Source organism: Lotus japonicus, chromosome 1, assembly GCF_012489685.1.
Source record: "Lotus japonicus ecotype B-129 chromosome 1, LjGifu_v1.2".
Taxonomy (NCBI): Eukaryota; Viridiplantae; Streptophyta; class Magnoliopsida; order Fabales; family Fabaceae; genus Lotus; species Lotus japonicus.
The window spans coordinates 111,750,543-111,777,658 of NC_080041.1; the positions used below are offsets into that span (position 1 = coordinate 111,750,543).

The following is a 27,116-nucleotide window of genomic DNA, read 5'->3' on the forward strand; positions in this document are numbered from 1 at the left end:
GGCATATGTATATCCTTCCAAAACGGAAGGATAACCATTATAGATCAAACTGTAATTAATTGTCCCGTTCAAGTATTTCAATACTCTATTAACAACATGCCAATGGTCTTTACTTGGATTACATGTATACCGACTTAACCTACCGACAACATATGCTATATCAGGTCTAGTACAGGTCATGGCATACATTAAACATCTGATTGCCTTTGAATATTCAAGTTGTGCTACAGGACATCTCTTATGTGGTTGTAACTTAGTATTCTGGTCAAAAGGGGTAGAAACTGATTTGCAATCAAAATGATCAAATTTCTTAAGCACTTTCTCAATATAGTGAGATTGGGATAAGCCAATAATCTCACCATCTCTTATGATTTTAATTCCTAAAATCACATCCGCTTCACCTAGATCTTTCATATCAAAACTATTGGATAAGAAAGATTTAGTCTTTTCTACCTCATTTAAATCAGTGCCAAAGATTAACATATCATCCACATATAAACAAGTCATAACAGCTTTACCACTTGGAATTTACTATAAATACATTTGTCAGATTCATTTATTTTATATTCAAGCATAACTTGATCAAACTTTTGATGCCATTGTTTGGGTACTTGTTTTAACCCATATAACGACTTAGTCAATTTACACACTTTATGTTCTTGGCCTTTGATAACAAACCCTCCAGGTTGTTTCATATACACATCCTCATCCAACTCTCCATTTAGGAAAGCAGTCTTAACATCCATTTTATGGATTACAAACTTATAAAGAGAAGCTAGTGCCAACAACACTCTAATTGATGCAATTCTTGCAACAGGTGCATAGGTATCAAAATAATCAATACCTTCCTTTTGTGTAAATCTTTTAGCAACAAGTCTAGCTTTAAATTTATCAATGATACCAACAACTATCATTTTCCTTTTAAAGATCCATTTGCAACCTATTTGTTTGGATTTTGATGGAAAAACTACTTATCCCTCAGTATGATATTTTTGTTTTACACGGAATAAATAAATTAAATACCATCTGGTTTAGTGGTTTTATTGTCCCTCTATATGCTACAGGTCCCTGGTTCGAATCCACTCCACACTGTTTTAATTTTATTTTTAAATATTAACTTTCAAATTCAAAAACATTAGAAAAAGTGCCTTGAACGGACTCGAACACGCACCACATAATTTGCAAGGAAGGAACCGTTGCCAATGAACCACGGTTATTTTATGTCATAAACCGACAATGAAATTACTTAAACACAATTTGACACGACATTTCCATTTTTCAAAACATCTAAATCAGTATATTTATTACAATAAATATTATCAACTGATTTACAACATATAGATAGTTTCAATCATCATAATTCAATTCATTTTGCAATTATGCACCATAAATCTTAAAAGATTATGTGTTCTTATGATATAAACATTTAATTCAAATATCATAACATCATTCATTCATGTATAAGGAATGAAACTCAAACACATTCAAACAGAACATCAATAATTCTATATTGCAGTAATCACATCATCTCAATCATTCATTTTAACCATCAAATTCATGCAACGGAAAATCAATATACTTAATATCTCAAAAACATCAAGAATAATTTTAAGACATCATTCATGGATCAAATCACCATTAAAGAAAAACTACAAATTCTCTAACTCATGCTTTGCTACCACATGTAAATTTAATTATATTAAAGCATGTAGAAGATATATCAGATCTTAAGAATTCATAGTCTTCACACAATACGAATGGTTGTGGGGTACTAACCTCTACTCATAAGTGTAAATGATCCCATTTGATCTTCCTCTTGTTTCAATCATGGTTTCATTTTCCTTCTCTAATGATCTTGTGGTGTTCAGAACATACACCACTTTCAAGGTTGTAAGAAGGAATTGCATCTTCTTTTGCCATCGGTTGAAATTGCCTCCATCAAACTTGTCTAATTTCACAAAATTAGACCCCATAACTTTGAGTGATGCAGCCATTGATTACGAACATTTGAACCTAAAGATTGTTGGGAAATAATCTGTGTTGGGGAGATGCTGCAACACTTGGGCTGATGAAGATGTTGACGGATGCACTTGAAGATTCAAAGCGTGCATAAGCACTAACCTTTAGGTTCAATTCGCCCCCACCAATTACTGTGTATTGGATGCAAGTGAGAAAACCGGCGAATTCCCTTCAGGATACTTTGAATTCCTTGATGTGGTTTGTACTAACACACCAAGCGTATCTTTGATAATAGTTTACAGAAGTATGATTCCCACACTTCACTCATGCATTAGTGAAGTGAAGGATGATTTAGAATATAGTAAATGGAGGAGAAATTGACCAAAAGGAAGTCCAATTTCGTGCATCAGAATTATGAGTTTTTCTGCCCAAGTATCTCTTTATATAGAGATATAAACATCCCTTGGTGAAGAGATATATCTCTTAATAAAAGGTTTCTCAAAAACTGAAATATATAATTAATGTTTCAGATATGTTACCAACCATCACGTTGGTTCATCTGGCAGCGCGTCCCATACAACCACCCAAGGGGTCGTGATCCCGTGTTCGAATCACGCCTCTTCCCTTTTTGCTCAGAATTTGAATTTAAATTCAAATTAATGAAACAAAAAGTAACTGACCGGGTTAGAACCCGTACAGCACAGGTGCCATAGGATAATGCCTATCGATTGGACCATCTCACTATATTGTCATATCTTCAAACATTAATTAATATAAGCATTAATACAGTGCATATTTCCAAGTATATATTTTGGAAATATCTCACAATCCCCCACCATTTACAAAATATAGCTAAATCCATATTTCCGGAAATATCATGGTTTCAGATAATGGTATCTTACGATTTGAACCATTACTTAGTAAGAAATGGGTTCCACTTATCCCGAATAGAAATTGGTAGACAAGCTTTGAACCAACTATTTAATGGAACAAGTGTGCATAACTTACACATGAAATCTCGGTATTATCAAAAGAATTTAAATTTGACACATTCAATAAGGCCTTGTGTCACATATCCTATTCATGAGAATTTAAGAGTCAAACCCTTTAACTCTATGAAGCGGCTCCACTTCATTCTCATATAGGTAGACTATATCAGAAATGAACCCATAATTATGCATTCCAACAAATATATGTTATATGTCCATTACGAAGAAACCTTCATCCTACCACTTTATTCTTATGGTCCAAGTACTTCTACTCTTTGGGATGTATCGATAATTAAGTACTTGCAATCACTCTTATAGTGTACTTTCACCATTGAACTCAAGACTTAATTTTACTTAAGTGTGAGTTGAGTTTCCACTATTGGTGATCAATTCGATATGGGTTTGAGACTCATCCCCAACGATGTCTTCAACACCATTCCCTTTGTCAGACCTTTCGTCAAAGGATCTGCAAGATTCTTTCACGGTTCTTACGAACACTATGGAGATTACTCCATTTGTAATTAAATCCTTCACATGACTATGTCTTAAAACAATATGTCTGGATTTTCCATTATATACTTGGTTGTATGCTTTTGATAGTGTGCACTGACTATCACAATGTATGGATACTTGTCTCATTAGTTTTGGCCAAATAAGTATCTCATACAATAAATTTCTTAGTCATACAGTCTCTTTACTACATGCAGCAAGAGCAATAAACTCTGCAGCCATGGTGGAGTCGGCAATGCAAGTCTGTTTCTTTGAACCCCAAGAAACTGCACCTCCACCAAGGTTGAAGATCTATCCACTAGTGGAAGCATGATCTTTTACACAAGTTACCCAACTGGCATATGTATATCCTTCCAAAACGGAAGGATAACCATTATAGATCAAACTGTAATTAATTGTCCCGTTCAAGTATTTCAATACTCTATTAACAACATGCCAATGGTCTTTACTTGGATTACATGTATACCGACTTAACCTACCGACAACATATGCTATATCAGGTCTAGTACAGGTCATGGCATACATTAAACATCTGATTGCCTTTGAATATTCAAGTTGTGCTACAGGACATCTCTTATGTGGTTGTAACTTAGTATTCTGGTCAAAAGGGGTAGAAACTGATTTGCAATCAAAATGATCAAATTTCTTAAGCACTTTCTCAATATAGTGAGATTGGGATAAGCCAATAATCTCACCATCTCTTATGATTTTAATTCCTAAAATCACATCCGCTTCACCTAGATCTTTCATATCAAAACTATTGGATAAGAAAGATTTAGTCTTTTCTACCTCATTTAAATCAGTGCCAAAGATTAACATATCATCCACATATAAACAAGTCATAACAGCTTTACCACTTGGAATTTACTATAAATACATTTGTCAGATTCATTTATTTTATATTCAAGCATAACTTGATCAAACTTTTGATGCCATTGTTTGGGTACTTGTTTTAACCCATATAACGACTTAGTCAATTTACACACTTTATGTTCTTGGCCTTTGATAACAAACCCTCCAGGTTGTTTCATATACACATCCTCATCCAACTCTCCATTTAGGAAAGCAGTCTTAACATCCATTTTATGGATTACAAACTTATAAAGAGAAGCTAGTGCCAACAACACTCTAATTGATGCAATTCTTGCAACAGGTGCATAGGTATCAAAATAATCAATACCTTCCTTTTGTGTAAATCTTTTAGCAACAAGTCTAGCTTTAAATTTATCAATGATACCAACAACTATCATTTTCCTTTTAAAGATCCATTTGCAACCTATTTGTTTGGATTTTGATGGAAAAACTACTTATCCCTCAGTATGATATTTTTGTTTTACACGGAATAAATAAATTAAATACCATCTGGTTTAGTGGTTTTATTGTCCCTCTATATGCTACAGGTCCCTGGTTCGAAACTTCGAATCCACTCCACACTGTTTTAATTTTATTTTTAAATATTAACTTTCAAATTCAAAAACATTAGAAAAAGTGCCTTGAACGGACTCGAACACGCACCACATAATTTGCAAGGAAGGAACCGTTGCCAATGAACCACGGTTATTTTATGTCATAAACCGACAATGAAATTACTTAAACACAATTTGACACGACATTTCCATTTTTCAAAACATCTAAATCAGTATATTTATTACAATAAATATTATCAACTGATTTACAACATATAGATAGTTTCAATCATCATAATTCAATTCATTTTGCAATTATGCACCATAAATCTTAAAAGATTATGTGTTCTTATGATATAAACATTTAATTCAAATATCATAACATCATTCATTCATGTATAAGGAATGAAACTCAAACACATTCAAACAGAACATCAATAATTCTATATTGCAGTAATCACATCATCTCAATCATTCATTTTAACCATCAAATTCATGCAACGGAAAATCAATATACTTAATATCTCAAAAACATCAAGAACAATTTTAAGACATCATTCATGGATCAAATCACCATTAAAGAAAAACTACAAATTCTCTAACTCATGCTTTGCTACCACATGTAAATTTAATTATATTAAAGCATGTAGAAGATATATCAGATCTTAAGAATTCATAGTCTTCACACAATACGAATGGTTGTGGGGTACTAACCTCTACTCATAAGTGTAAATGATCCCATTTGATCTTCCTCTTGTTTCAATCATGGTTTCATTTTCCTTCTCTAATGATCTTGTGGTGTTCAGAACATACACCACTTTCAAGGTTGTAAGAAGGAATTGCATCTTCTTTTGCCATCGGTTGAAATTGCCTCCATCAAACTTGTCTAATTTCACAAAATTAGACCCCATAACTTTGAGTGATGCAGCCATTGATTACGAACATTTGAACCTAAAGATTGTTGGGAAATAATCTGTGTTGGGGAGATGCTGCAACACTTGGGCTGATGAAGATGTTGACGGATGCACTTGAAGATTCAAAGCGTGCATAAGCACTAACCTTTAGGTTCAATTCGCCCCCACCAATTACTGTGTATTGGATGCAAGTGAGAAAACCGGCAAATTCCCTTCAGGATACTTTGAATTCCTTGATGTGGTTTGCACTAACACACCAAGCGTATCTTTGATAATAGTTTACAGAAGTATGATTCCCACACTTCACTCATGCATTAGTGAAGTGAAGGATGATTTATAATATAGTAAATGGAGGAGAAATTGACCAAAAGGAAGTCTAATTTCGTGCATCAGAATTATGAGTTTTTCTGCCCAAGTATCTCTTTATATAGAGATATAAACATCCCTTGGTGAAGAGATATATCTCTTAATAAAAGGTTTCTCAAAAACTGAAATATATAATTAATGTTTCAGATATGTTACCAACCATCACGTTGGTTCATCTGGCAGCGCGTCCCATACAACCACCCAAGGGGTCGTGATCCCGTGTTCGAATCACGCCTCTTCCCTTTTTGCTCAGAATTTGAATTTAAATTCAAATTAATGAAACAAAAAGTAACTGACCGGGTTCGAACCCGTACAGCACAGGTACCGTAGGATAATGCCTATCGATTGGACCATCTCACTATATTGTCATATCTTCAAACATTAATTAATATAAGCATTAATACAGTGCATATTTCCAAGTATATATTTTGGAAATATCTCACAATATCCAACTATCCTTAGTAAGGAAAGACATTAGTTTTTGTAGTTGCAATATTGTGGAGAGTCAACTGTGAAAATAGTGTCGCAACGGTTTCTAATTGTGTAAAATATTGGATGGTGTTAAGTTCATTCATGAACTTAGGAAATACGCCTGCGGTTCCTAATTGTGTAAAATGTTGGTCAAGTTAGACCCTGTAGTCAGATAAAACATTAGTCACAATCAGAGACCATGGAGGTGTTTTCTTCTTTTAGGGACGAACTTAGTACGACCCCACATTTTCAGGGATCAATTTGCTTATTCACTCATATAGTGGCTAATGCATTGTGTATATAGTCAATGTGAGACTTATAATCAATACTCCTTTCACGCCTCCGATTGGACATTTGGAGCGTGGAATTTGCAAAAATCAACATTACGGGTGCTCCATAGACCATATATGGAGGTCTCCAATAAAAATATTTAGGATAGATTTTGATATAAATGGATAAGAACCTTCGGAGAAACATACCACAAAAGCTAGCTATTGTGGTTGGAGTCCAAAGCCTTATAAACCAACATTAGAATCTCATCCTTACAATGTGAGACCCAAGTCTCATACCTTGCAACAATTGGGTCATAACATCCCACCACACTCTAGAGCTGCACGCCCATATGGGTTGGCTGTGCACTAGCTCTTTGACTAGTCTCAAGCGAACACTTAAATACTGGCATCACCATTCACGCCGCCGCAGTTGAGAGACAGGTGGCAAGTTTTGATACTATAATAGATTTTTGGCAGACCAAATCATATCCTAAAAACTAGGTTATGAATGATGGTTTTTCTACTCTTTTTATACACTTGTTTAGTCTTACTCTTATCTCTAGTCAATGTGGACTTCTCAATCTAAGATGTACCAGATGAAACTAGGGACAATGAAGATTTTTCATAATACATGTTACTGCTGATTATCTTCTGGGTGAAGGATATAGATTTCCACATGATAGAGTTGCTTCAAAAAGCTTAAGATGCAAAACTTACAGAGTGCTAACTGCCATGATTGTAAACTGTCCGCGATCGCAATTGCAGACTTAATATCATGTTTTTCAGTCCTGGCGACAGCATCACAACCTTATTGCTTCATTGCGACAGTAATTTTAAACCATGCTAACTTGTAACTTGTAAGCATCAAGCTCACTGAAACACTCAGCTATTCATGACTTCTATGTTAGATAACATAGAGAATTTTTCATAATACAAGGAGAAGATCTATACTTGTTAAAAGTGGTCAAGCAATCTATGCAAAAAGAAAGTGGTAGAATATGATTGGCTTGAAAAGAACATGCATATATAAACGGTTCTTAATTAGTAAGATATTGCAGCAATTAATATTTCCTTTTCTTTGGGCCAAAATATCACTCAGGAAGAATCTGTTTCTCAACTTTCTGCAACTATAAATATCTAAGGCCAAGGATATGGCTGGACTCAACCCAATGAAACCTGCAGCTATAAACATTCTACTATATTTTTGCTTTTTGATGTTTCTTCCAATGCCATTGATTCAACTTCAAACCTACTTGGATGAGTCAGTATAGGTTTAGGATCAGGTAATCTGCATCCTGAGGTTTAAAACAATAGGTTTATTGTGTCTAGTCCTTAGGATGCAGATTACCGCTTCCTAATGTTATCACCAATAGATGGAGCATTTAAATCAGTTTGATAATGCATTATCCTTTTTTGAAGTGTTATATGCTTTAGTGTTTATTGTTCTGGATTTCACAGCTATTGGAGTTCCTTAAGGAGCTGCTGGAGTACCAGTGAATGATGAATCACTACATGCTAGACAGGTAAATTATGCACTCTATCTGTCCATCTATCTATTTATTCATCTATATTGAAATCAATATATCAAGTGAGAGAAGTGCCCAATTGAGAAAGTGAGAGGAATATACCATAGTCATGGAATTATGCATATACCAAGATTAGAAGTTACTGCATGTTTGGGAATTCTTCGGAAATTGATTCTGGAGTCCTAAACAAGTCAAGGGAGAAGCTTCTGTGAGTAGCTTCTGGATTTAATAATTGATTCTAATGAAACAAAAGTTTATCTAAACATGCTATTAAGTTTTAAGGCTATTCAGGCATACATAGGACACAAGGGGGATTTGATCCTCTCTAAAATACTATTTCAACTGTTACAGTGACAGTGTACTCTCTCTCTCTCTCTCTCTCTCTCTCTCTCTCTCTCTCTCTCTCTCTCTCTCTCTCTCTCTCTCTCTCACACACACACACACACACACACAAGTAAAACAGCCAATATAGAATGTTATTACAGAACGCAAGACAAAAGAAATTGAACAAGAGTTTCACTTCTTAAACTGCACGGTGGAGTGAACAAATATTTCATTCCTTATAAATAACCAGAAATCACTGGAAGCACCATTGTTGTTTATGTTTGTTCCTTCTATAACTGATTTTTCTTGATGTACTAAATATTCATCACAGGTCAATTTCAGGTACTAAACATGATCTGAGAAATTTGGAATTTATGAATCTCTGTTTGTAGCTTTCTGCTGCACTCCAATAGCTTCTACCCTTCTTTCTCCGAAGTCCTTCCCATCTTTGAATATCAGAAATTCCATCATCTCAACATGAAAGAATATGAAACTTCCAGATAAATATGTAATGCAAGATCCAAAGTCTTTGCCAACCACGGAATTCCATGCTGGTCCATATGCTTCATCAAGTTTCTGTCTAACAAGTTAACTAACTGAGATTGTTTTCTACACCAAAGATTCAATATATCCAATATGATGCAAAGCACTTACAAACTCAACAAAAGGCATAACTGTTGCAGTTTTTACTATTTACTGATAGAGTAAGGTGACTACTATTTGAACACTTGGTGATTATTTAATGGATCAAATAAAAGATACATTCCAATGAGGACAGTGGATAAAAAGTAATCCAAAGTATAGGAAGACTAAAGAAAGTTTTACAATCAAGTCCAAAAGACCTTGATCTGTGGTTTATTTGTAATTTAGCATATTTGATTCATGTGGTTTAACTTCACTCAATGAGATCAGCAGCATGTTTGGATTCATGTTCAAATTATTCTTCCAAAATCACCTCTGCTACTACAAAAGCTACTAGAAGTAGCTTCTCCCAGAATCAATTCTCCTTTTCAACGTGAAATCTACCGGGTATTCAAACGTCCACGAGGTTTGGCAGTTGTAGTTGTTATAGAGTTATTTATTACAACAAGGAATGATTTGGGGCAAATTTTATTAGGTTTTATAAGGCATGTCCCTGCAGTCACTTTGTTATTGCTTCAACTGTAACTTCAATGAAATGCAATCTAGCTTTCTGATGAACAGATGATTCTATTCTCTTTAATTTTAATATGTGTGAACCATGTGAGTATTCTTCTCCTAAAGGTTTCACAGATCCAAATTATTTGAATTCTAAATAGTATAAAATCTAGTGAGATTAATTGTTTCATAATATTTATACAACAATAGTAGCACTAGCATCTTGCATTTTGTATCACCAGACAATTAACGTTTTGTCGTTTAGCGACCTAGGATATATGCTATAGGTGATTTATTTAAGCCATATTTAACCTTCATAACTGATACAGACATCTTATTTAATGAAAAGTTTTCAAAAATATTGTTCCTAACACTTACTTTTAATTAATACATTTACATTCTTTAGTAGATATGGAAAAAAAAATTCTTTTTTCTTGCCTTGCACTCCCATCCACTTCTGGCAAGCATCTGAGAAAAACCTTTTAAGGATAAAGTTTATGGAGAAGAGTCTTATACATTTTAGAGAGAATCTATTCTTATAATTAGTTTATACATTCACATAATTACATATGATTTTCCTATGTCAAACTCTCTTTTTTTCCTTTAAATATGTACTAATTTTACATTGTATAAGTCTAAGTTGTCTGAAGTTGATGTGAGAATAGAAATTTCCTGAATTTTAAGGCAATCTCATGCAATAAGCCTCAGCAAGAACATTACATTTACAAAGTGCTTACCAGAAGAAATTTCAAGACGCAAGAATTCCTCCTATATAATTTTAAGGCATACAACACCCATCTTTGTGAGTAAAAATAGATGGAAACTAAGCATATTTCCTAATAAGGAATCTTTTATATTTTTACTAAATTGCGTTCGCAATTACGACTCGGGGTGTGGTGAAGGTCAAATGTCTCCACAAATCTAAGAATTGAACTTTGAACCTACGATTTCAAACAAACACTTTTAACAAATGCGAAATCTTTATATATAGAACATACTAATCACCAAACAAACATGATTTTGTAAGAGAAAAGTTAAATAGGTGGGATATTTTAGGATAGACCTGTTTGATGAAATGAGAAATAGACTGACAATCAGAAACTTCATGTGCATCGAGAGCTTGGTGAGCAAACTCCATAACATGGTTCTGCATCTCCTCTGGCATGTCTGTTTCTCGCACCACACCTTTTCCTTCCAACATCTTGAGCAGAACACTTAGAACAAACACAGGAAAGGCTTGTGGTTACTTGATAATATAGTGTGAGTGCAGCAGAATTTTCAGTGGTTGAGGTCTTGAGAGAGAGAAAATCTTCCCATTTTTGTAATTTCACTTTCCTTTCATCAGAAAAAATGAAATTTTGTACTCATTCAGAGATGTTACAATCCAAATAGTTGTTACAAAAAATATCGCGTTTGACCGAGAAGCTTTTCCACTAATAATTTTGCACTTGTCTGATTCAGAATTTGCCATTAATCTTAATATTAACTTGGAGAAACTTAATTGTTCATGTTCAAAAAAATTAAGCATTAAATTGACCATTTTGGCATGTATCAAATGCATATTTCATAGATTATTTAGCTGAACCAAGTTTTTTTGTGTGATGAATAGCCAAAGTCCCACCCCAGAAAAAGAAAAATTGCACGTGGTTTATATAGATATTGTTTTATTTTGTTGAGCTTCCTGAATGGGAATGGTCCCCAATTGCATGGACATAGCGTAGCCTATGCATAAAGATCATTTGAAGCATATAAGATTGGATTCCAAAAATGATTTGTTAGGTGTGAAGTGTGGACCAAAAAAGAATGGTTTCCCTACGTCTAAAGCACCTAATTTTGAGGCTTATATTACTAGGAAACTAATAGAGATTTGAGTTACTAACGACAAACAAAATGATACCACAAGATAGGAAAAAAGGTAAATATATTCAGTGTCCTCAAAAAGATTGGCAGCAGGTAATTTTAAACGTTTTACAGTAATCAGTATTCAGTAGCCTCAAATATTCCAAAATCTGAAGAACAAAAAGAAAATACTAAAAATAACATGGTCACCAAGATACCATTTATACTAAGCCAGTAATGTATGTATATAGTAACAAAAAGAAATCATGAGGAATCAAAACTGATAAGTTAATCAACTCAAAGATTCCTGCACCATGCTCAGTTTTTTTTGGTTTAAATGTGGAAAGAAAAGACAAAACAAATGACTAGACTAAAACATCTCGACACAGTAACACGATCACACAAGAAGAAAGAAGTCTCCAAATCCGAAGAGGAGATTCCGCCATTGTTGCATCTCGGGCTAGAGCATCAGCTTAAAATGCTGTAACATTATTATACACAAATATGGAAGAAAAAAAAAGAATACAGTATTGATGGTTGGTGATGAGATTAGTCCTAGAAAAACCAATCAACTTTACACAGGCCTCACCTGGCAATAGCAACAACATAATTAGCCCATGTTACACCCTCACCCTCCTCATTGAGAACTAGAAAATTGAAAACTCCTTTTAAGGGAAAATGAAAATCCCAATAAACTAGAACTCATTATAACAGAAAGAAAAATGCATCAAATGAAACAAAACTGGTAGGATAATCAATTGAAAATTCCAAACAAAAGATAAAATGGCAGAGACAGTACTCTACTACTCTGTTTTATCCTGTTACATATTATACACAAATGTGAGAGAAAAAAAAATTACAATATTGGTAGTGATGAGATTAGTCCTAGAAAAACTCATCAACTTTACAGAGATGACAGAACTCACATGCCAACAACACAATTAACCCATGTTGCACTCTCACAATTCCTTTGTAATTAGAAAAATGAAAATCCCAATAATACTGAAAAATCAAGAAAAAGAAATCAATAAATTTCACCCACCAAACCCAAATTAAATTTTCTTGTATCTGTACCAGTAAAAGTAAAATCTCCCAAAAAAATAAGAAAATAATTAAAGAAACATGCATGAAGTGAACGATTCAACTCAATTCAATTCATTTGAGGCCGAGTCTGGATCGGAGCAAGAAAACACTGAGTTCCTGACCGGGGCACTCGTCCGGGTTGATGAGGTGAAACGACTCGGAGTCGTTGTTGCCGACGACGTGCTCGAAGTTGGCGCGCATGTACATGAGCTCATCCTGGCCGGAGGAGGGAATGACGCCGGCACCGACGGAGATGCAGAGCATGGTGCGGAGGATTTCACGGACGCGGTGACCGGCGCGGCGGCGGGCGGAGAATCCGGCCTTGCGGCCGTTGCAGAAGGCGGTCCAGACGGGGACAGAGCGGAGGGGGCAGGAGGAGGAGGGGCTGTCAGGGGAAGGGGAGCACTCAAGGGCGATACGGAGGAGGCCGTTGCGCATTTCGCGGACGAGGTCGGTGGTGGAGAGAGGGAGTTCGAGGAGGAGGGAGGGTTTGAGGGAGAGACGGTCGTGCTGGATGCAGAACCAGACGTGGCCGCGGCGGTTGCCGAAGATGGTTCCGATGACCATTGATTTTGAGGGTCGTGGTGGGGCTAAGGTTGTTTTGGGGGATGATGTGGCGGAGGAGGATGAGGAAGGGTGGGAGTTAGTGGTGGTGGTTGTGCTAGTGCTGGTGCGGGGGCGGTTTTTCTTGGATATAGAGGAGGGTGTCTTGGTGGTGGTGGTGGTGGTGGTGGTTGGGAAGAAACAAGGGAGAAGGAATCGACGGAGGGTGTCGATTGCCATGGTGGTGGAATGGAATGTGTGAGTTGTTTCTTGAAAGTGGTGGAAAGGAAGAAAGAAAGAAAGGAACTGGAACTGGAACTGGAACTGGAACTGGGTGATGGAAGAAGGTGAAGATGAGCGAGCACGTGCAACTTTTGGTACGGTCCATGCATGTGCGTCTCTATATATAAAATGGACAGATAGAGTATAGGGTGAACGTTAGGGGATAAGCTTTTCATGGATCCGTTAGTATGAATAACATGAAAAATTTGGATTAAACTAGTACTAGTGATTATACCCGTGCGATGCACGGGCTCTAAATCATTGATTTCGTTGAAAAAATTACTATTAATTTAATTCAATCATGATTCATTATTTTATTATTACTCGGATCCCACCATACAACATATATTTATAATATTTATTTTTTAAATTTAAAATTTAAAATTAAATCAATGCTCTAACTAAAAAATATTTAATTACAATATAATTTAAAATTAGATTTAATTGATATTTAAATTCGGGCAAAGATGTCCGAAGGAGACGCAAAACCAGCTTTACCTGGTCAAAACAGAGTACACAAACTGGAAATAAATTGCACGACTTCAGCATAGAACACTTGAGCACACCACAATTTAGGTTCGATGGAATTCAACTTTAAAGGTAGTGTTATCTGGCATTATAAAAAAGAGCAATTCATCCCCAGCGCAAAATCTCTGCGGCTTGCAGAATTTATACCAGCCTTCACCAAAAACACCCTGTCGAGGCCTGCCTGTGGCCCATTTGATTGTCCATTCCTCTGTGTTCCCATGAGGCAATATCATGTTTACTGATTGAGAACGGTGCCGGAGATGGTGAGTAACAACACCAGCAAGAATATGCTACAAAAAATTATAAAAAAATACTCAACTCGTGCATCGCGCGGAGGTTAAATCTTTCCATAAAAAAAATCGTATCAAATGTAGAACAAAAAATGATTAAATTTATGTATACACTTAAACAATAATATACATGTTAGTTGTAATACAATTAATCAATAATTTAATTTGTCGTTGTATTGTAAAGGGAAATTTATTGTTCATGAATCCATTATCGTGGGTCTAATAGGCAGTAATAGGATCTATAGAGATTAATAAGCTCACATTTACACGACAAAATGGCTAAATCACGAAAAGACAAGAAGTCAAGGCAAGTTTAGACCCCGTTTGGAAAAACAGTTTAATTAAGCGCTTATGAAGCGCTTATTCATAAGCTATTTTTAAAAATTTATTGAAATAAGTTGAAAATAAGCTGTACATAAGCATAAGCTGTTTCTCATAAGCTATCCTGAGTAGCTTATGAAAATAAGCTGAAAATAGCTTATCGCAGGTCATAAGTTGTTTGCATAAGCCCTCCCAAACACTGACATAAGAGCTTATGCTGTCAGATAAGCTTAAATAAGCTCTTCCAAACTGGACCTTAGTTAAGGGGTATCAATAGCATGTATATAGACTTGTCAAAAGAAGAGTCAAATTCAGACATTCATTGCTCATAAGTCTGTCACAATAATGTTCATATTAGTTGTGAGTAAAATTTCATGAAGCATACATTTTTATTTAAAATCAAGCAACCGTTTGTGGGAGCTGGAAAAAAAATGCTCCAAAGTACAGATAATGGGATTTTAATACAAAATAAAAGGAAAAATGATCAATTAATTGTGTTTTTTACATAAAGATAAATGAGTACAAATATATACTTGGCTCACATTTCTTCATTTTTTCCATTCTCTCTCAAACGAAAACTGCTCAATTACTTCTTGTGATGCTACTTCCATCTCCTTCAATTCCACATGCTACTTCTTGCTGATACTAATTTCTAATCCTCCTTCAATTCCTTCTTGTGATGCTAGTTCCATCTCCTTCAATTCAACATGCTACTTCTTGCTGATGCTAATTTCTTCTTCTCCTTCAATTCCTGCAAAAGATTTAATCACCAGATTTATTAGTCTCATAAAGAGAGAACCAGTATTTAAAATTTACAAACAACATTCTGATAAGCATAAAGCATATTTTTTGCACACCATAAACCATAAATAGATGGGTTCAACAAAAGTGGATTTTTGCACATCACAGTGTAGGTATATAGATTCTAATAAAAAAGAACAAAGGTAAATTAGCGGTCACTAAAACAAAGGGTGTTTTTGCATGACAATTATTAACACAAATGGATTCAGCACACAAAAAGTTCTAACAAACCAATACAGAAGAGGATAAAGATCAAGCAGAATTTGGTTTCATACATAATCCTAACATATTTTCTTTAAAAATCAAAGTTTTAAAACTTTAATTGTGGATAAGGGTGACAAATTTGAATTGTCCATAAGGGGGCGAGGTGTCCAGTGAAAATCTCACATAGAGGATCCATCCCCATCTCCATCTATAGAAGTCTTTTTAATATTAGAATCTAAATTGCCCCTTATTTGGGAAGAAAACTAATACAATTGCCTGGTGCTGAACTATAGAACTATGAACTATCATATGGAACATCTATACGTTTCTGTAGCCTCTGCAAGCTTTCCTCCTGAGGATTGGAAATTTCAATAAGGAAATTTGATGTTGCATAATTATAAAAATAGTGATTAATAGAAGGTGCTCCAGAATTTAATATGGAGCTCAAGTTTCTTGGCACCCAAAACATAATTACTTAATTAGACAACAATTGATTAGCTGTTAGGACAAAACCCCTGACTTAGTTTGGATAGGGGAGGACCATGTGCTGGGAAAACCGACCATTCAGAATGTTTATTCCACAGAAGTAACCACAAGGCCAATGGAATTGCAATGTAGGGCAGTTACTGTGTGAAGGAGAATTAAATAACAGAATCTATAGTCAGAAGGGAAGTTAGTTATGTTTCTATCTAAATTACAGTATATGATAGGAGAAGTTATGTTTTGAGTATTTTGTAAGTCTAGAAATATTATCTATAGAAGCCTTGGCTCTGGAATCTACTACTAAACAGTGTAATCAATGAAACTTCCCCTAGAATCAGAATTAGTGTTCTATCATTGGTCCAAATCAAAAGGAAGGAATTTGGAGCCTGATGTTAGTGTGGTTTAATCATGACTTCTGAGACAGGTTGCATGGATCTGTTTTGAAGAGTTAGAGGATAGATTTGAGGCAAGATTGCAGGCAAGTATAGAAGAGAAGTATTTGCTTAACCCGTGGATGCACGGAGGTTAAATCTTTCAATCATAAAAAATTTGTCACCCTTATGCACAATTAAAATTTGTCTTTCAAGCAGGCTAGTATCTTCTTAAAACTTTAAATGTCATCCTTATGCACAATTAGCCGCAGACTAAAAAAAAGTCTTCTCTTGCTTCATGTCGAATTTAAAGCTTCAAGCATTTTTCTCCAGAATCAGGTAGTTGGAGAAATAATAAAACCTGATATAAATCATTTTTGCTGGTAGAAAAGAACGCCAAGAGAGGAATAAAAAAACAGCAAGGAAAGGGACTACAACTATTTTAAAGAAACACCAAATATATATCATTAATAGATAAATATCCAACAGGTGCACAACACAACTCTAGGAAAAATATCTTATCATGATAGCTTAAACATGATAAGATACACTGAAATTTCCTTATTTTGAGCAGTAAAAAGATCCCACAAAACTATATGTCCATAGCAGGTCTAAGGTCAGCATATTCCCTTTAAATGTCCAAGCATTTTGCTCTAACCAGAAACACCAGAACTGCTAATAAGTCACACATAATTTTTTTTTTTAGTAAATGCATGTAATTCTAAGGTGGTGAAAAAAATAGTGATGTTGCCAGCTCTATGCTCCATTCCGTCCTAGTCTAAAGTGTTTGCCATAAGCTACTATATTCATTTTGATATGCATACACTAACTACATTGTCAGTTATAGCAGGAGTTCCAAATCCTTTTACCTGCAAAAATCTCTCCAGAAAAAAAGTTTCAGCGTTATAAGGACACTCACCAGCATTCATGGTCCTAAGTTAGTTAGCTAACTGAAACAAAATCACCATCCTTGTTCAAAAAACCAGTCAACTATCTGAAAAAGAAGCACATGATAAAAACTTGAGGCAACATTCTTGATAGTGCAAAACACTTTTCAAGGAAACTGAGTGTATGGGCTAAACTCTTTAACACTTAATAAATAATCAAAGTTCATCAAGAAATAAATGATTCAAAACCCACCATTTAAAAAAATCAGGATATATCATATGGCAAAGTTTAGTCAAATACACATTAAAATGTCTTACACAGACAGCTCATTCAAGTGGTGTTGTGATTGGGAGCTCTCAAAACATAGATCTCAGTCAAGCATCCATTTCAAAATCCAGAGGGTAATTGGAGGATCCACAACAAATGTTTCATCTCCTCATAAAGTTGCATAGCTTATTGTACCTGCCAGAGAAGGTGACGAAAATTCAATACTGTTCGTATTTAAAATATTCATTTCATACAGCTATTCACTTTGGTATTGTAATGAGAATCGTGAAAGAGGAACTCTGGGTGATCCTTCAAGAACCTAAAAACATAGAGGCACCAAGAGCAAATTATGAGAATCAAAAGGACACATTGAAGGAGACTTTGAAAGCCACAATGCATAAGTATAAAAGTGGAAACAACACATCATATATTCCTAGTTCACCAAGACACATAAGTGTAGCAGTGTAGCTCATTGAATAAAGTTTCAAGGTGATCCTACAATGTTACAACATTCATCATTGCTGCAAAACTGAACAACAATGAATAACAACAGGGAAATATAGCATTGTACAAATCCTAACTTTGAACATCCACCGTTCATAAAATAATTGTCCAGGGAATCAAAAATGAGGACCACAGGCCCTCATAATTCATGGCTTGGCTAGTCAAACATAAACCAAAAGGTATATCAAAGAAAGTTCAAAGTAAAATCCAACATATTTAGATTCCAGAAACAATAGGATGAGTCTAGCATTTTATAAACAATATATGGGAAAGACACAAATGAAGAAGAATTAGCAGTAATAACTTGAATGATGTAAAATACTTATATACATAATAGAAACTTGATTAGAGATTTCAACTGGAGCATAGTCCGGTGATTACATGGATAGCCAAGCGATACATAAACGATGCAACAAAAATGATAAGGGTAAACTTAGAAAGCAAATGGAAGGTCTAGAACACGAAAATATGACAAAACACAAAGACATCCAATAGGACCACTACTAAATCTTTTAAGCTACATGACCAATAGCAACATCAACAACACTGAAATTAGCATCATCAAACTTAATCTTGAGAATTTCTCCAGCTTGAAGGCTATGCATGGCACAAAATCGTGAATTAGCAATTAATTTTGGGCATTAGCCTATGAATTGTAAAGTACCTATGTAAAGTTCCAACCAATTAAATTGAACAGAATGGTTTCTTCCAAACAATAATTCTGGTCCTAGCTGCTTGCCAAGTCTTGGAGGCATCTCTCCTGTGAGCATGTTGCTTTCCAACTACACCAAACTGGCATAAAATCATTCCTGTACATAGCAGGATCAGATCACAGTTTTCATCAAAGGATCAAATCATTGATTTTCTTTATTATAAAAATTCTTATAGGAATGCCTAGTTCAGTAAAAATATCACACCCAGAAAAAATTACTTATCTCATGCTCACCTTTTTTCATCTTATGCTTTATTTTCCTTTGATGAAGAATCAGCTACTATTTCTCTTTCTCCGGATTCAATTCTTATACACATAAGAAGCTCATATAAGCTTCTCCCCAAAATTGATTTCAGCGGTAGAATTGTAGAAGAGCTTCCAAATATAATATAGAACAGAAAAAACCATGAATTCCCATACCTTATAGCCACTAAACTCGGGTCAAGCTGGGTCTTAATCCTCACATTCTTGGACCCAGTGAGCTTCTGCACCTGCTTGGTGTTCGACGCGGACGGTTGGTTTGGAGAAATAGTCGAACACCTTAGGGGTCAGAAAAGAGGGTCTCGGCGGAGACGTTCATCCGGCGCCGAGTGACCGCTGCCGGAGCGACGGATCAGGAAGCGTAGTAGAATTATCCGATCCAAGTGTGCCAGGGTATGAAACTCGATCCAATTTTTATAGCAAACATCATCAACCAATCTCAGATATTCAAGCTCAAGGAGAGGGGCAAATGCGGTAGAGGGAAGATTGCAGAAGATTGCAATCTGCAGGAGGAGATTGGCCGTACCTGGCTACCTGCCCTACTTTGCAGCTGTATCGGGTTCTCCTGCATAGGTAATCGAAAAACCGCTCCAAGACCCGACCCTTGACCCGGCCCTTGCAGATTTCTTTTGATGAACAGTGCTTAAAACCCTCTAGCTTTAGTTAGTTATAGATATGACGCGGGTGAATTTAAAATTACACAGCGTTGGGTGATGGGTTAGACCTTGCCTGGAGTTGGGGATATCGATTTTTGTTGTGTGAGCAGAGTGTGACCGTAAAAACTTGGTGGAGGCTCTTCATAACTAACTCAGACAGTGTCGATCTGCATGTGGAAACCTCGGTGTTGAGAAAGATCTCAGAGCTGCTCTCGCGTGACTGAAGGGTAGTTGTGGGTTGGATTCTGCGGGATGAGAATTGTGTTGGTGACTGGCTAGTAAGGAAGGGAGCTCATACCACATCGTCGGACATTCGGGTCGAGGATAGGGGACTGGCGGGGAGCTTAAGACCTAACTGCTCAGGATTCGTTAGCCGTGTCGTAGTCTTGTAATCTTAGCTAGTCTTCAAATGGATAAAAAAAAAGTTTCACTATTTTTATAAAATAATTGTGGAGTTTATTCTTTAAATTTTTTAAATTTTTATGTACTTTGTTAAAGTTGTGTTTATTTGTCTTCATTGTAGTGAATAATCATAATATGTTAATATTTTCAAAAATATTAAAATTTTGTCAAAAAAAAGAGAGGTCAATCTTGGCGAAGTTGATGTGACAAAGAAAGTACAATTTGTCGGCGGTGTGATTTTAAGATCTTTTGTAAACTGAGATGTAGATTGAATAAATGAAGTAAGATGAATTATAATAGACATTCATTTGAAATAATGAATCCTTTAAAAAGTGTCATGTCATGCTAAATTATGATATCTATCGACACTTGTGAGGATGGAATCTTAGACACTTCGATAAGTTATTGCCCAAAAATTCAAACGCTCCTTCCGCAATGTCTTATCATCGATACAAAAGAAACTTCCCACCGAATTACCCAATGATGCAAAGAAAGATGAGTTCAAAGAACCCATTGGGACCCTCCAAGCTCTAAACCATAACAGATGGCTTTTGCCAAGCTCCAACCCCACACACAGATGAACTTTGTCAAAACCTTCTTCGAAAAAATCCTTGCGCATGTGTAGAGTTTGTCATCAACCAAAAAACTCTTGTGTTTTTTATTGTACTTATTTTTCTCTAGCTGTATTATTTCCCAACACTTTGGACTAGTTTTCATGTCAAACAACAAACACAATTTCATTGTAGATTGTTATAATTATATTTTTGAAGAATATGGAACTTCTTATTTTATGGAAATCGATACAAATTGATTCGTAGTTAGATCTCATAAAAAGAAACACGTCCATGTTAATGAAGTAATGAAAGTTAGAGTCTACATATCTATTCATAGTTGTTTAGTTATCGATTGAAGTACATGGTTTAAAGAAGGACATAATCATTACCAACAAGGTACAAATGCATTCTTTTTTGGAAAAAATAAACAAGATAATATGTGTGTGGAATTAGGAGGCTAATATGTGGTTCATTTTTTATGGACATTCTCTTCATCTTCCGGTTCATTTTGACCGGGTCTTTGGACCAGCTCAGTGCGTAGATAACTACGAGCAAAGAACTGAAAGTACAACAAATTCAAACCTCCAAGAACAGCAATGGTGTAGTAGAAGTACTCAAGCCTGTTCTTATTCAAATCATTGCCACCCAACCACGGTGTCTTGCCATACTTATTAGTCACTACGAGGATGACCCTTATGAGAATGGTTCCCAAGTAACTTGCAATGGAGATACTGAGAAAAAACACTGCCCCACCCAATGTCTTCACACTCTCAGGCCAGTACGAGGTGAGCAACTCCATCATGGGAATTGCAGCAAAAGCCTCAACCAACCCGGAAAGAGCAAACTGCGGTACGAGCCACCAAATCCCTATAGGCGATTCAAACGAGCCACTTCTCAGCGCGAAGTCACGGCGGCGCACTTCTACTAGTCCCGAAACCACCATGCTGACAATGGAGAACATGATTCCAATTAGTATCCTGTGTTCAATTGACAGCCTCTTACCCTCTTTGGTTGTTTTCATAGTCCAAGGGATATAGATTTTCTCATAAAGGAAAATCCACATGGAAAGTGCAATCATGGGTACTAGGCCCATCCATGCTGGTGGAATTATAAAATGGGGTCCAATTGATTTGCTTGTTTGCAATGCTTGAAGGATTCCAAAGGAGTGTCCTTGTCCCATGGAGAGGAAGCATATGATTCCTGCTACCCAAACTGGTATGGTAGTTAATATGGATTTCAATTCTTCTACCTGTTGAACACTGCATAATCTCCATCCATCAATGGGTTCCCCATTGACATCCCTTTCACTTGGGTCAGTAATCACAGCAGCTTTATCTAGGTTTCTGAACCTATTTGTTTGAGCAAGTTTTGTATGCTTTGGTTCTGACTCAGAAGAAGCGGGTTGTGGCGGGTCATAAAATGAGAGCTCAGAATCTTTCTTCAGATCAACATGGCGCTTCTTATTGGCAGCAACAACTACTTTCACAAAGTTACTGATGATGCTTCCTTTCGGTTTCATGCGAACGTAAGTGCTTTGTCCCAACATGAAGATGGTTAGGGACAACGCGAAGCACGCTGTGGGAATCACAAAACCTATAAACCAGCTCACATTGGTCTGAATGTACACAACCCCAGTTAGAGCTAGCAAAAGTGCCACTGTGAACAGAAAGTACCACCAATTACAAAAGCTCTCTAATTGAGCTCTCCCTTTCTCAGTTTTGGTGTCAAATTGATCAGCTCCAAAGGCAATGTTGCAGGGTCTTAGGCCTCCGGAGCCTATTGAAAACAGTCCAAGCCCTAAATACAGGACTCCGAGCTGCATGCCGGTCGGATGTACACAATCTGAATGAGTAGGGCAGCTTGGAGGTCTTAAAGATGGTATACCAGCGCCTAGTGCCATGAATCCCATGCCCTGCAGCCACATTGAAAACCATGTTTTCAATTGTTCATTGATAAGAAGAAACCTTGTTTAATAGAATATTTGCATCAACTTATTTTTCCTCATAATTAATTCTGACACAGAAGCTACTCACAGCAACTTTTCCGCAGAATTGACTTTGACTTTAGAATCAATTGTAAAATGATTTTTAAACATACTATTAGTATAGCATTGCAGAAATTGAAAGTGCTTCTATTTATCCAGGTACTAAACATGTGATATGCTCCTTTTATCTGTATTGGCTTAAACTTCAAAGAAGATTAGCATTAAGGAATTCAAATCTTACATTTTTTAGCTTGGATTTTTAGAAAATTTCACTTGGCATCATGCTATATCATCTGTTTGATTCAAAATGTAGAAAAATGGATTGCAGCATTCTATATATATATATATATATATATACCAGCAATGAAGCTATGCTACCAAAGAGGAGCATATTAAACTTTCCCACATAAGCATCAGCCACATAAGCGCCCACTAATGGCAGAAAGTTTGTGAAACCAGACCAAATGTTGAACACCTCAACCGAATTCGCATTCTCTATGTTGTATTGGGTATGCATGTACACAATCAAGTTGGCTATCAAACTCATAGAAGCCAACTTCTCGAACGTCTCGTTCCCTTCAGCAAAACAAACACAAATTTTATTAGATTCATCAATTCCATTAACATTCCTGTAAGAATAACATGAAAATGAACAAGGCAATTTGGGAATTGAAGGGTTTACCAAGAATGAATTTGACTGCTTTCCATCCTCCTTGTTTCTTTTTGGTGGAAGAAGAATGAGGAAGGTAGGGTGAAGAATCTTGGCCTTCAGAAGAATGGTTCTCAATCACCATCTCTTCTTCCACCAGTAAATGTTAACCCACCTTACCTCTTCTCTTCAACCAGACCTTACCTCTTTTCTTCAACCAGATAAGTAGGTTTAAATTTGGCTGTTATGTACTTTTGGCAAAGTATATTTCAGAGCCAAAGACCTTAAAATTTATAGGAGGGGAGAACATTGCATGAACATGCTTTGGTGTAGTTTCTTTGACAACTCATGGAGCAAATATTTAACTTTGTTGCGTTGTCAGAACATTTTGTTATGAATAAGAACCTGGGCAGCACTGTGGGCCAGGGCAGTTATCGTTATCATATTTCTAACGACTTTCACTCATGAGCTTTCTTACCTGTAACTAAATTACTTGTATGAAGGCCATCAATAGTTTTGACAAGTTCTAAAATTTAAAATTTGGACAGATAGATGCATCTCTAAATAGGTAACTAACTAACTAACTTGCTCAAAATGGTGTGATTATATGCCCTTTGCACTATTTATCGGAATGCATAATCAAGATACTAACCTGGAATTAGTTATACCAATGACCAACGTGTAATGTAATACGCAAGAACTGCTCCTTAGTTATACTCTTGAGGTCCCTGAAATTGTATGACGTATGAAAATAAGTTCCTTAAAAATATTTTTCCGATTTGGGATCCCTGAAAATATTTTTTTAATCAAATTGAGTCCCTACCCGTGTTTCAGGCTTATGTGGCTCAATTTTTACACAATCAGCATTTCCACGTGGATTTCTTTTTTATTTATAATGCTTAGGTGAAATTTTAAATTAATATATTTATTACATGTGTGTAATTAATAAATAATACTAAATTATTAATTAAAAATTTTCCTTATTATATCTTTAAATTATTAATTAAATCTCTTAAATCCTAATTAAACTACTTTAAAACAAATTAGACTTTTCATCTTCAACTTCATCAAACTTCCAGAAATACATTTCTTCATCTTCATCAAAGACTTCATCAAATTTCTTTATCATCTTCTCATTCATACTCTTCTACCATCATCACTTGTAAACATACCCAAAACCTCAACTCCAACCTCTTTCTTCACTTATCTGTGCTAGCTCTGTCCATCAATAAAATACTAGAGGAACAAATTCAAGCAACACAATTTGTAACATAATTATATATAATGCACATGTGAGTAACATGTGAAGCTTCAACCTTTGAGAAACACTTCAAATTGATCACCGGAAAAATGAAAATGAATACGGCTTTTCATCCTTTAACCCCAAAACCCATATACTAAAAAAAAAAGTAATGGGGGAAGCTCCAAAGCAATTACAGTGGGGAAACGACCTAGAAGGAAAACAGTGGTGGAATTGTTGATGGATGAATGGTCTGGAACCCTCCTCCTCTGCACTGAAACAAAGCGAGACCAGACTCAGATGCGTGCACTTGGGTAACACCCAATTACTCAAAACTCAGATTTTCTTTCTCAGATCTGAAAACTCAGAAACTGAATTCACCTCAAAGAGATCGGTGGTGCTGGGTTTGAAGAGAAAAAGAGGTATTTGGAGTAGCAGGTCGATTTAGGGTCCCTTGGGTTTGCTGGGGTTGGGAAAGAAGAAGAAGCTTCTAGAGAACGAGAAGAAAAACCCAAAACCCAGAAGAAGAAGAAGAAGAAGAAGAAGAAGAAAAAGAAGAGGAGGAAGCTCTGCCTCTTCTCCTCAAGTGCGGCAGATCTCCTTTATGTGAAGGTTTGTGGCTGGGAAAAGAAGAGGTAGGAGGTGGGGGTTGGCTGGGAGGAAGAGGAAGAAGGTTTGGTGGCTAGGGTTCTGGAGGAAGAAGATGATGATTTTCTCACTCCCTGCTGAGAAAGAAGAACCAGAAGGAAATTGGATTGAGTAATTAAGTCCCTGAGTTGTAATTAAAATAATTATTTAATTATTATCTGACATGGAAAATAAAAAACCACGTGGAAATGCTGATTGTGTAAAAATTGAGCCACATAAGTCTGAAATACGAGTAGGGACCCTTTTAGATTAAAAAAAAAATCCCAGGGATCCCAAATCGGAAAAAATAATTTCAGGGACTTATTTTCATATTTCATACAATTTCAGGGACCTCGAGAGTATTTAAGCCTTGTATTTATATGAACATTTTAATTTGGAAGCCAAACACACGTCAATCAGTTGAATTTTTCTTACTAGTATTTATACGAACATTTTAACAATTCATGCTATTAGTATATATTGAAAATGTGGGTTATTTATTGTTTACAATCAGTTTCTTTTTTATGCGTGATTTTGATCGCTATAATTACAATTGCTCTAATCAAATCCCTATCTTTCAAAATTGAAAAAATATAGTTCAAACATTATATGCCATTCATAATTAACAAAAAAAGTTAATGTTGATTACAATATTTTGCGTGGATGGCATATAGATTTCACCTACCACGTCAAAAAATTGTGATGTGAATTTTTTTCTGCAAGTTATTGAATGACAAATTAATGTTCGCACCAAAAAAATTTCATTTTGAAAGGAGGTGACTTAATTGGAACAATTGAAACTAAAAGGGTCAAAAATCAGATATTCCCGAACTTTAGGGACAAAAAAAATGCATAAGCAACAAAGGTAGCAGATAAACTGGAGCTTTATCTCAAGTAAACATGAGTCAAACAGATAAAGAACCAAAAACAGGTACAAGACACATGCACAAGTTATAGTTATCTAAGCATGCAAATTGATCACTGAATTTGGACGAACCCAGTTTTATGGTAGAGAGAAACTCTACCAAGTAAAATCAAATGAAGAAAACCAAAAGAAAACTAAGAAAAGAAGATAAAATAAAAGTTTGTCAATTTTCTTGTTAACATTTCACCATGGAAGCAATACAACTTATACTATCTATCCTCTTAAGGAATGAAAGGTGACCTTACATGTGGCACCATCCTAGGAAATAGAATATTCTAGATCATAAGGTATAATAAAATACTAGAACTATTAAACTAATATTCATAAAAGAGCAATATAATGAAACTAGCTATTTTTGGCCCAACTAATAGAAGTCCATTGAGGATGCAACCCTCTACCATTACCATCCCCTTGAAAACATCCTTGTCCTCAAGGATGAGTTGGAAGGATGAATCCAAATGAGCAGAACACAGGAGTAGCCATGCAATGATGAGAATCCAAGTAAGAAGAGAACAATATGTGTCATTATGAAGCACTGAAGCAAGCGGTGACGGTAAGAATTTAATTCCCTGGTGCCCAAGCCACATGGTTTGTGCTGCAAAGCTAGACCAATCGAATAGCTTAGGTGCTGCCACATTTAATGACAAAGAGTAAGCAGACACTATTTGTGGTTGCAAGTCTTCAAAGAAGATAAAATGAGACATGAGAAAAACAATGAGGCATAAATGTTCAAAGTTAATGATGCCAGGGTCAAATATCACAGGGAGTGAATCATGCAACTCAAGTCCGCTAGGTATATTTGCATAAGAACTATATAATGAATTACCA

General features: G+C 35.7%; 3 protein-coding genes and 1 long non-coding RNA gene across 8 annotated transcripts; all 4 read right to left on the reverse strand.

The window, feature by feature from the left end:
- Window positions 1–8,713: 8,713 nt before the first annotated feature.
- On the reverse strand, window positions 8,714–11,221 carry LOC130729260 (dynein light chain 1, cytoplasmic-like). The gene is made up of 2 exons (XM_057580948.1): window positions 10,938–11,221; window positions 8,714–9,313 (listed from the first exon to the last, which is right to left on the reverse strand). Exons 1-2 carry the CDS (start codon window positions 11,073–11,075, stop codon window positions 9,110–9,112), a joined length of 342 nt encoding a protein of 113 aa, XP_057436931.1. The 5' UTR covers window positions 11,076–11,221; the 3' UTR covers window positions 8,714–9,109.
- Window positions 11,222–12,445: 1,224 nt separating this feature from the next.
- Window positions 12,446–13,755, reverse strand: LOC130732443 (protein MIZU-KUSSEI 1). Its single transcript, XM_057584489.1, has one exon. The coding sequence runs from the start codon at window positions 13,577–13,579 to the stop codon at window positions 12,869–12,871; it is 711 nt and encodes a 236-aa protein (XP_057440472.1). The 5' UTR covers window positions 13,580–13,755; the 3' UTR covers window positions 12,446–12,868.
- Window positions 13,756–15,118: 1,363 nt separating this feature from the next.
- LOC130729261 (uncharacterized) lies at window positions 15,119–19,909 on the reverse strand. Of its 5 annotated transcripts, none has more exons than XR_009015943.1 (6): window positions 19,411–19,907; window positions 19,225–19,296; window positions 18,943–19,087; window positions 17,760–17,969; window positions 17,539–17,613; window positions 15,119–15,511 (listed from the first exon to the last, which is right to left on the reverse strand). It is a non-coding gene; the product is annotated as an uncharacterized LOC130729261 (long non-coding RNA). The 5 variants fall into 5 exon arrangements; XR_009015942.1 differs by having other exon boundaries at window positions 17,489–17,613; window positions 17,825–17,969; window positions 19,411–19,906; XR_009015940.1 differs by having other exon boundaries at window positions 17,825–17,969; window positions 19,411–19,904.
- A 1,233-nt stretch (window positions 19,910–21,142) lies between these two features.
- LOC130729262 (protein NRT1/ PTR FAMILY 2.8-like) lies at window positions 21,143–24,010 on the reverse strand. The gene is made up of 3 exons (XM_057580949.1): window positions 23,530–24,010; window positions 23,206–23,423; window positions 21,143–22,775 (listed from the first exon to the last, which is right to left on the reverse strand). The coding sequence occupies exons 1-3, from the start codon at window positions 23,639–23,641 to the stop codon at window positions 21,333–21,335; spliced, it is 1,773 nt and encodes a 590-aa protein (XP_057436932.1). The 5' UTR covers window positions 23,642–24,010; the 3' UTR covers window positions 21,143–21,332.
- Between the last annotated feature and the right edge of the window lie 3,106 nt (window positions 24,011–27,116).